The sequence below is a fragment of the Oryzias melastigma genome, linkage group LG21 (assembly GCF_002922805.2).
Source record: "Oryzias melastigma strain HK-1 linkage group LG21, ASM292280v2, whole genome shotgun sequence".
Lineage (NCBI taxonomy): Eukaryota > Metazoa > Chordata > Actinopteri > Beloniformes > Adrianichthyidae > Oryzias > Oryzias melastigma.
The window spans coordinates 17671835-17683143 of NC_050532.1; the positions used below are offsets into that span (position 1 = coordinate 17671835).

At 37.1% G+C, this 11309-nt stretch overlaps 1 protein-coding gene across 5 annotated transcripts in view; it reads left to right on the plus strand.

Annotated features, from left to right (window-relative positions):
• Nucleotides 1-11309, plus strand: part of LOC112155429 (plakophilin-4) — an 88003-nt gene that overhangs the window by 53310 nt on the left and 23384 nt on the right. For 3 of the 5 annotated variants that reach the window (XM_024287034.2, XM_024287035.2, XM_024287038.2), the window contains 2 exons: nucleotides 2710-2736; nucleotides 9259-9429. In XM_024287034.2, coding sequence (XP_024142802.1) covers nucleotides 2710-2736; nucleotides 9259-9429 — 198 coding nt within the window. The remainder of the gene's footprint in view (nucleotides 1-2709; nucleotides 2737-9258; nucleotides 9430-11309) is intronic. The other 2 variants (XM_024287036.2, XM_024287039.2) reach the window with 1 other exon arrangement.

Consider the following 11309-nt stretch of genomic DNA (forward strand, 5'->3'; position numbering starts at 1 on the left):
TTGCAAAAATTGAAAGGAGTAAATGTGGTTTACTGGACGCGTACAGGATTGCAGCGGCTGATTTTAATTTTTTCTTTTTTCTTTTGGGGGGGTCTGTATTTAACCCATGTGAAAGGCACAACTTCAGGCACAAAAGGCTGTCCTCATTGGTGTGAGGAGGAGGAGGAGGAGGAAGTGCCGACACCATGAAAAGACAGACAGCACATCTTTTCTGCTTGTGTAAATATTTTTAGAACGCCAGAGGCAAAGATTATTGAGACATATCACAAATCCGGCATTTCAATCTCGGAGCTCCTGGACGGGTTAGGGGCGACTCGGGAACGGATCGTGGTAACTCGACATTTCTTTGCTGGAAGTTGGGAATATTTTTATTAGCTTCGTTTCTATTTCTATTGGATCAAATTTCATTTCACGTTGGGGACTTTGCTGCTCTCCTTCTAAACTCTATTGAATCTTCAAGCAAACACTGCTGTTTTTTTAGTTGAAATCACAAACAACAACAAGGTTTTTGCATCCAAACATAGTTAGAACATTACAGAATCTTTGTAAATCAAGTTTTTAAAGCAAACTAGAGGACCGGAGCTCATGGTAAGCGTTGCAGTGTTTGAGTTATGAGGCTTCACGGCCTTGTGTAGAAACATTGATGCTCTTTTTCTCACGTTTTGCTTCTGTAGCTCCTGAAGGTTTTTTTTTTTTTTTTTTTTTTTTAAAGTGCAATGCACATCAGAAAGAGTATTGATGACTCTGCTTAGATAAAAGGGTAATTTGTGTCAAATCATAAATGCTTTGCCTTAACGCAAAATTGCAGCATGCTCATGTTTTGTTAGACCACCTCATAATTTGGCATTAAATCAGTTTGATGTATTTATCGCGTGTTTCTCCCCAGAGATGCACACTTTTTTCCCTATCAAGGTCTTGCGTTGATGGCTATTTAAAGTCTCCCCTCGCCAAATCCCAAGAAGTCTCAATGGGATTAAGGCCTGGTATATACAGTTGCCAGTCCATGTGTGAAAATAACGATTCCTGTTATCCGAGTCGCTCTTTCATCACTTAATCCTGATGAATCGGACAGTGCGGTCCGCTATCTGCTGAGGGAATCATTCCTTTGTGTCTGCTCATGTCTTCAGGATCGCATTATGGAGACAAACAAAAATACTCCAGATTGTGACATCAGCTGCCGGTTCTAATGACAGAATGCAGCATCTTCCTATGCTGCTGCCATCACTATGAACGGAGCAGATCTATATTGTTCATTTCTCCTCTATGCTGTTTTTAATCTTACCTGACAATGGATGTTTTGTTGTGGTGTTTGATCCTGGTGATTCAGTTTACGTCAAGAGTGTTCAAATATTTTGCAAAGAGGGCCCGATTTGGTCAATTGAAAATGCGTCAAGACCAATTAATCCGCCTGCATTCTTCACCCTTATTGGGACATGCAATACAAATGGACTATTCAGTTATTTATTTAATAGGATTTTCATAAAGAATAGAAATAAATTTAAATACATTATTACCAAAAGTAGTGTGAATTTCTGATTTGAAGACCAGAAATAAAATAAAGAAGAAGTCTGGCCAGAAAGAAAACCTTGTTAACGTTAAATCTAGGTTCATATGAAATGTTACATATTTTTCATTACTAAATTCTCACTTTAAACTTTTAAATCTTAACGTAAACAGGAAAAATAACACAATAAGTTATCTTATTTTGACCCGAGAAACAGATAAATCTGTTCCTTTTGTTTGGCCCTTAATCCCGGGCTCACACTGCATCTGGTGCGGACTATGGCATCCAGACCGTAGCCGGACCACATTCAACCTGCCTGATCTCAAGTGGGCCGGACCAGTAACATAATAGCAAAAGAACCTATGGTCAACTTGTTATCTGTAGCTTTGTTTTTGTTTCGTTTTATCGAAGTTGCAAAAAATGCCTCAACCAACATAGTAGCCTAATTACTTATTATTACACATTTATTCACAGAGGTCAAAGGTGTTCAAATAAAATGTATTTTACTAAAAAAAAGGTTTATTCAATTTTATACTGAATATTTTACATCTGACATTGAAGCAATCTCGATGGTAAACTCAAGAGTGGGCTACGAAAAAAAAATTAAACACACTGCCTAAATTATTATTGTGCAAAACGAAGAAAACATTAACTAAATTAAAGTTAATTTCACCCAGACGTGTTATGCGGTTGCAAAAATATGCAGTTTATTTCTTGATCTCTTGTTACGCCTGTCCTTTGCTTCCCCTAGTGGGGGAATCGCACATTAGAGCCATTTCTTTAAAGACCCATAACTTGCCACAGGAATGGGCTTAGAACTTTAAATATCCCAATCACAATCAGGAAACTTTTACAAAGCGCTGGGGGCCGGATATTAAAGATTTTATGAAATTTGAACATGGGCCACATTTGGCCCAGGGGCCGCATTTTGGACATGCCTGGTTTACTAAAAGACGAAAAAATCCCCAAACATCTTTAAATTTTCAACTGCCCTGACCTAAAGGGAGAAACAGGAGTTAATCTACAAATTCTTGAGAAGAAAAAAAAGGAAATCTTTCTTAAAAACTTGTGTAAGCACACATTCACCCATTTCCCCTTTTCCTCAAAAGACTAACTAAGCTCTTACTCAGCAGATCTCTGTTCCATTGTTACTTGGTTAATTGCCTTTTTCCTTTCATCCTTATGCGGCCGGGGGATTCCCACAGATGCCCTTGTTGATGGTGACATTCAAGGTGAATGGTCTCAACTGTTATGCAGCATTTGTTTCCATCATTTCGTGTGCTTAGACGTCAGTGTTGCATGCATACGTCTTTATTTTTTAATAGTCTTTTTTTCTGTGGATGTGTCATTCTCAGCTGTTGCTGTAGTAACACATGATGTTTGAATGTTCATGTTGGAACTGATGTTTTTATTACTTCAGTGATGTTATAGAATGTGTCTTAATTTCTACATAATTGGACATATTTTGTTCATTTTCATTAAAAAAGTAGTACATATTGACATTTTTATGATGAGATTTGGGAATTCAGCTTCTTGTTTTAGGTGTTTTTACCCTGGTTAGACTTAGAGGAGTTTAAGTGAGCTTCATGTGACCGTGCAACCTCCTGCAACACGCCAGAACAGGCAGGATTAAGCATCTCCAGCACGCCAAGCTCACACGATCAAACTGACATTAAAATCTTTCACCGGGGGTTTAATCCTCAAGACGTAAAGCTTTTCTCAATTCATGGACTGGAACGGTTTGCGCCACACTGCAAACAGCCAGCTGCCGGTTCAGAATCATTCTTTAATTCCTCTGTCTCATGTAAACTGAGCCCAGGCTTTTCTTTTCCATATGACAGTTTAAAAGGTGAATTTTGAGAGGTATAATTATTGAATTACTCCAAGAGTTCTTGATGTACATTTTTTTAAAAATTGTTCCTGCAGATTGATGGTGAAATAAAAAAAAAGCAAAAAACAAACAATTCCCTTTAAAAAACAAAAAAAAAGGTAAAGTAGAAAATCCTTAGAATGATTACAAAAAATATTAATATGATTGTTTATGAACAAAACTTAGTCTGATTTTAAAGTTACACATAAAAAACAGTCGTATGTAATTCCCACAGGAAATCCACCATGAAAAGAGGATGAAGCAGATTTTTAATCATCTCACTGGACAAAAAAGATTTAATTTAGGTAGATTTAAATGAAATAGCATGCATTTGTTTTAGTACTTGTCTTTTCCCCCTTTTAGACTATACATGTTTCTTTTAAAGCCATAAAGTGATATATTCAGTAAAGTTACAAATAAAAGCGAAGAGCAGAAAATTCATTTTTTTTCAATAGAAATGACTTCACTTTCCTGTTTCCCTGAATTATTACAGAATATTAAAGTCCCTATTTATTTATTTTTAAATATCTGTTTTAAAAAGCTGATTTCATTTCTATTGTAGTCCCTGTGGTGTTTATATTTCCTGCCCCAGTAGCTGATTGTAAGAGCAACTCCAGCCTCTTTCTGCATTTATTTTCCTCTTTTTACTCCATTCTCTCGTCTCTATCCTCAGCTTTTGTCTCACTCCAACCTTCATCGCTCTTTATTATGCTCTCCTTTTGTTTCTCAAGCACCATCTGCATTTTCCCCTCAACATCTTAAACACTTGTGTCAGAAAATGACAAACGTTTAGGCGCTAATGTGAGCATTAAAAAGCCCCACCGACTTAGAAGTGTCATTCCCTTCAGAAAGCTGTTTTTTCAAAGGTGTCGTCATCCGGTTTCTGCTTCGGCGCACATTTTTGCGGATTCCCTCGTCTTCCTCTCTTCTCAGACTTCTTTCTGTCCCTTTGTGTCGTTTCTGCACCTCGGTGCCCTTCCTCTCCTCCCTTTTTTTCTCTTCTATCTACCACCACCTGGTTCCACTCTCTGCACTGTCATCGGCAACATGTCACCGGTCCCCCTCAGTGCCGAAAAATGAAAAATGAAGACAAATTGTTCCTATTAATTTGCTCATTACGCTCCGTCCGTCTGACAGCAGAGAGGGACAGAGGGAAAATGGAAATGGCGGATCTGCCGGTGCACTTTTTCATTCTGACAACCAAGCCTACCTCGGAAGTTTGGACCGGAATCCCCATGCGTTGCTGCCGAAATTCCCTTTCGTGTGTGAGCAAATCTCTAGGAACTTACAATTCCTCAAGTTTTTAGGATTTTTTGTATGTAGTATTTTTGTAGCAGGATATATAATATATATATGTACAGCTGCATGTGTTTCTCTTGAGCAAGCACACTCCAAGCCACCGCCGTCTTTTATCTATCCTCTGCCAAGTGCAATCTGTTAAAGCCAGAGTGGAGGACCGAGGGGGAGAATTAAATGACTATAACACAGAAGGAATGTGGGCCATTTGTCCTCAACAGACAGCAGTATGTTATTTCTCGCTGACAATTTGCAGAAGCTTTAAGAAATAAGTGTAGTCGTTCCATCGGGGGACCGGAGCAAAGAAGGCCGACAGATTAGTCCGTCACATAGGTTGTTTGAATGAAGCCCAAGTTGGGCAATGATGGAGAAGGGAGCATATGCATGACAGCTTCTGTGTGTTTGCATATAAGGGGGGGAGTTTCTGTTCCTTTCAGTCATTCTACACTGTGCCAGAAGCCCCAGTTATGTAGCCAGGGTTTAGACTGGGTTGAGAAGTCTCTGGTGGTCCCAGACAGCCTCATTAGCCCTCTTTTCTTCTCCGTCCTCTCCACCCCCCTCTTCCACTCGTCGTCACTCCCATTCTCCTCTGAGTTCTTGTCTGACAATCCCGCCTTTTCCTCATGTCTTGCCACTGCCTCGTCTCTTTCCATGGTCTCATCCTCTTCAGGCCTTTGAACAAGAGAAGCTGAACTGATTTCTTGCCAGGCTGAGTCGAATTCCGCGCACTGAAAGCTTTTCTTAGCCGTTAAGTATGCCGCTGCCGCATTCAGCGGAAAATCGTCCCTCACTTTTCATCACGTTCTGCTTAATAGCATATGTCTTATATATAGAGAGAGGGAGCTTTTAGGTCTTAACAAGCTCCTAGGGTGTTATTCAATATTTCCAAGTCAGATGTTTGAAGCAGAAAATTATGGCTGCAGAGATTTGTGTGGATATTGGCTACTAAAAAAAAAGGAAACGTCCTCTCTAGAAATCATAACTCCATCTATTGCAGCTTTTTATTTTTAATAGGTTTTAAAGGTTCAAAAGGGGTTAACAAAGCAAGAAAAAATAAGAACAATGAAGCATATTGAGGGTTAAAGACCCACTCTGAAAAAAAATAGTTTTCTTGTGGCATTTTTCTTACGATGGAGGACATGTATAAAGAAAATAAAGCATAAAATTGCATTTTGTTATAGTGTGAATGCTCAGTAACCATAATTATCCTCCTGCTCCATTCTGTACGTTTTTCAGCACATAAAAACTCAATCACACTTTTAGTGATTTCAGCAATTTTGGAATCAAAATGTTCAGCGTCTTCAAGACATTACTGCTTGTATTTTTTGTATTCATAAACTTTATAGTTTTAGAAATATTGAGCAAAATATGCCCCATAGGAAACGAACGAGAAAGTCTAGATTAGTGACAAACCTTTAAATATATTCATGGACTATGTTTTGAAATTTTTATAGTACTTTTCAAAAAAGATTTGGAATTTACTTAATATTTTAGCAAAATGCTAACAATTTTGGCTAATTTGTTATCTACTAGGGTTTTTTTAGGCTAATTTGGAGTTTAGCTAATATTTTAGCAACAGGCTAACATTTTTGGCTAATTTGTTGTCTACTGAGGTATTTATGAGCTGATTTAGGATTAAGCTTCTATTTGTCAACAAGCTAATGTTTTCGACTAATCTAGTTTATTGAGGAATTTTAGGCTATTTTGGAGTTTAGCTAGTATTTTAGCAACATGCTAGCTTTTTTTGGCTAATTTTGCATCTACTAAGGGCTAATTTGGAGTTAAGCCCATATCTAAGCAACAATATAAATATATTTTGCAAAATTGGCATGTATTAGGGATTTTTAAGCAATTTTACTACAAATTTTGCAGAAATTTAGGTCAACTTGAGTGCTCTTTCGTAGTTCTTTTGTAAAATTTCCAGTCTTTTTGCAAATTTACCATTTTGCAAATAGTTTTGGCCTTTTTTAGCTAATCTCTTCAGCAATTAATGTGAATACTTTAAGCAAAAAGCATTCACTCTAGCATTATTGCAGGTAATGCAACTTTTCTTGTTCAAATTGTTGTGAATTAGGAGCAGACCAAAAAAATGCTGTTAGAATTCAAGGTAAATTTCTAAAGAACTATTGCAGAGATAATGTCCTAGAAAGCGACATTTTTTTTTTTTGTAAATTTTGGTTAAAAATTGCATAATCATGACCAAAAGACTGCTGGAAATGCTTCTGCAATAGATACAAAGAATGATTGTAGTGGGACTTTAAATGTAGAACAACAGAGGAGACTTTCAGGAGGAGAGAAGTCAGGCCTCTGCTCTGTTTCCTGCAGGCTGTAGGGGACCAGAGTCTGATTAAAAACAATTTACTGGGATAAATCAGCTACTTTATCATTTTTGTCTGGACTCCCAACATCAGCCCACTAAAGAAGGCTGGAAGTGAGCTCTAGGCAGTGTTGGAAACAGAAAAGTCTTGCTTTGCACTTTTTTTTGGTCTGCAATTGAGTGAAGTTACTGTGAAGGAAAAGAGTCTTCTCTCAATCACTAAATATGCCCACAAAAATAAGCATTGACCTTTTTTTCTCTCTGCAGGTTTATGCTTTTATTTCTTGACCACTAGAAAACAAATCTAAGGCGTCATACAATCACTATCCTAAATTTTGCACATTTTTTTAACTAAACTTAAACCTGATGCAACAAAAGCTAATGCAATTCCAATGATGAAAGGTTGTCTCTTGGATAAATTGGCGGGAAAAGGGGTGTGTGATTGTTTGTGTGACTTATCTCTGTGACAGCATTGAGAGGCCTGCTTGGTTTCATTAACTGCATATGGAAGATGAATGCAGCCCCGGGACCTGGGAAATCAATGAAGAGAAGCTCTTCTAGGTTCAGTACTGCTTCAAAACACATTTCCCTCCTCCAGGGGTGACATTGTATTTATGTAAAATGATAAAAAGGCTGCTGTAACATAGCGATTTTTTACTTTTTTTTTCAAGTTTTGCTTATCAAGATGACTAATAATGGCTTCTACCAAAGTGTCATTTACCAGACCGTACAGGAAACCTCTGGTAAATATTATTAGATGTTTTTAAATATGTCTTCTCAGAAATTAGATTAATAATTTGTTTTGAAGTGAAGATGCCTCCTCGTACCGTCTCTAATATCTGCACTTTTTGACATGTTTAATACACAAAGGAGGCAAATGTGTTTATTTATGAATTCCATCCGGTTTTGGACTCTCATTTGAGTGGTTCTGCATGGCAGACTCTGTGGTTAGTAGCAGTCTCCTCCGAAGCTTTTGGAGGAGTTGGAGAGGACCCAAGTGACATATGCCGACTGTGGAAATGTGCAATGAGCAGTAAGTTGCCAACTGTATAGTGGTCCGCGGGGATCACACTTCCGTGGGCTTCAGTGATGTGGGGTTTAGCACAAACATGGGCTCGCAAATCATTCAAATTGTATGGCTTTTATTAAGACAATTAAGAAGGATAAATCAGACTTACTTTATTTTTTTGTAGAGCACTAAATCCTGGAGAAAACTGTTAGCATCCAATTTTTCTTAGCTTTTAAATTACCGCTTTACATTTAGTTTGTATAGTAAGAAAGGGAAACTAGCTGTTTTTAAAAACAAATAAATTCAAATTTATTTGAAACTCTGTGTTTCTTCATTCCTTTTTCCTGTCATCTTAGTTATTCTGCATCCCTGATACACTGCATTGCTTCTCTTGTCCAACTTTGCTTCTGTCCTTCTAAGATTCCTTTTTTTCAAGTCACGAGAAAAAGAAAATGTGGTGTTTTAGCCACATAATCTTAATATAGTGACCAAAGAACAAACAAATCCCCTTCAGTACAGCAACACATTTCATGCACAACACATTTTTATTTTTTTTTGTTTTAACTGCAGGTATTGAAATATTTTTATGAATAATTTGCTTTTTAACAATGACTGCATTTTTTTCCTTTTTATTTTTGGAAAATATTAATCACACATTTGTATGTGAATTACCATGGTAACAGCATGTTTTGTCTCTTATTTTTCTTTCCTTTTTTGCTTTCGATAAACTTTAAAGAGGACTTGGTCACATTTTTTTAATGTTTACGTCAACCAATATGTGTTGAACATCTAGACTATTATCTAGCTCCCTGCAACATTTAATATGTGTTGAACATCTAGACTATTATCTAGCTCCCTGCAACATATTTTTATAATAATTTTTAGCTGTTGATGGGATATATTCTCTCTAATTTCTTTTATTTTGTCAATGGTTACTTTGCAAGTTTTTCTTTATAAAACATTTTTAAGTCCCAAACACATAAAATCCTTAATTAAAGAAGATTATTTTTCTCCTCTTTTGTCCATTTGGCTAAAAGCTGATACAACAACTAAAGCAGTTTTCAGCCCAGGGGGCTTTTATTGTGTGCACCTGCTTTGTTCTATACCAAAAAAAGCAGAATAGAAAATAAAGTTTGACTCACATCAAATGGTTACATTTAAATTACAGCTTTTGAACCAACATAAAAGGTTTTTTAAATGTGCTACTTTTCTCTGTATTTCCATCTGCAGCCTTTCGACTGAATATTTTTCTGTATCTACAGGAATGCGAAGCTCATACGCCAGTCAACACAGCCAGCTTGGCCAGGATGTGAGGACGACAATATCCCCAGACCGCCACATAGCACCAATCTACGAGGATCGGACGTTTCAGGGGCCGTTATACCGCAGCCCCAGCCACACCCAGCAGGGCACCCTCTACCGGAGCAGCTCAGGTAGGCCCCGCTTTATTGTTAAGCGAGATGATAACTCGGTTAGGAACAGTACAGGACAAAATGTTACTTGGAACAATCTGGAAACAGCATACTATGAGGAAGGAGGAATCTTAGAACACAATGTGCACATCAGGGTATTTTTGTGTTCTCTGCAATAAGACAGTTTGACCAAAAAGGTCAAAAATGTCAAATTGCCTTAAAACAGCATAAAAAATGATCACTATATAATACTGGTACTGCCACAGGCTTCTTCTTAAAGACCCACTCCAATGAAAGTTGGGATTTTAACATTTTTCTCATTATGAAGGACATATATTAAAAAAATAAGGTTAATATCTGATTTCTGAGAATTTCTTTATTCAAATAGTAGTGAATCAGGAACAGACAAATAAATCCTGTTGGAAAAAGAGCTTATTTGTGATGTAGGAAATAGGCTAGGTGGGCCACAGTCTCCCTGCCCCACTCCATTCCGTGTTTGTCTTCATTTTTCTTGTCTGAGCTGTCATCTAGCTCAAAACTGTACGTCTGGATAATTCCAACATTACTCGCCATTTTTGTTACACTGCTAATGTAAGGTTGGGGTTATGAGGGGCTGTAAGCTAGTGGGAGAAAGTGTAAACAAAGGGAGGATGGGAAATAATCAATAAACAACTGTCATAATCTGAAAGTTAGTGATTTTTTTTTGTTGTTTTTTGCCATTACTTCAATTTTATTTAGGTTATTTTGTCACTGTAGAGCAGTGGTGGGCAAAGCTGCAGCCCGTTAAACTGGAATAAATTATTTTGATTACCCTTATTAATGTTTTATTTACCTTGTAGTTCAAGTGTCTCCCCATAGATGGCGCACTACAAATAAATTCACCTTTGTTTTGGTGCAGAAAGTTATTCTGGATTCATGTAATGTTTAAAGATTTGTTGTTTTTACCGATATTCATGTGTGATTTCCAAGTCGGACAGTCATTTTTCCATTTATTCCAACCCCACATGAAGGCGAGATTTCCCTGAGTTTGAGTTTTTCCCCTGAGGGATTTCAACCCATTAGTGAAAATGGCACTAAAAAGACAGAAACCACAGTTTTTAAATAAAAGCTCAAAAATGTGTAAGATCAGATCATGTTTTTGTCCAGATCCCATGTTATTTCTTTCTTTTAAGAGATGAATTACCAAAGCATGCCACAAATCTGTTCCTGGTCCGGCCCTTCTGTTCATTTTAGAACCCTTTGTGGTCCATGAGTAAGAAAGTTTGCCCATCCCTGCTGTAGGGAAACTAAAATGCTAGCAGGGCTGGGTATCGCCAGTAGTTTCCAGAATTCACCAAAACCTAGGTCGATTCGATTTATTTATTTATTTTTTCTTCCCAATTCTTTCGATCCACTTAATTCAATTTGATTCATAAAAATTTTGAGTTTATACATTTAGACACATTCATTTAGAAATACATTAAACATCTACAATATGTTTTGAAGATATTCATAACTATCTGATACGGTTTACATATAGTAAAATGTATTAGTGAAATAATAATGAGATTGTTAATACAGTGTTTCATGGTTTCTCATTGTTCTACTTCTCCTGGAGGGCGTTTCAGTTTGGCCACTAGGTGGCGGTCGCGCTTTCGCATCACACCTTATTCCAGAAGAAGAAGAAAGTATTAGCAAAAAACCCCGCTTTAGACCACAAATGGTTACTTTAAAAAAATATTCCTTTAAAGAGTTTAGAAAATTCATGCTTGTGAGATGTATGTTTAGGTTGACTGACTGTTAGCATTAGCAGTCCTATGAGAAATCCCATTGTACATTAGCATCAAGCTAACAGACTCTATTATGCATTAGATCGATCTCTACTTTTATGGATAGATTATTCTATATTCTACGCATTTCTT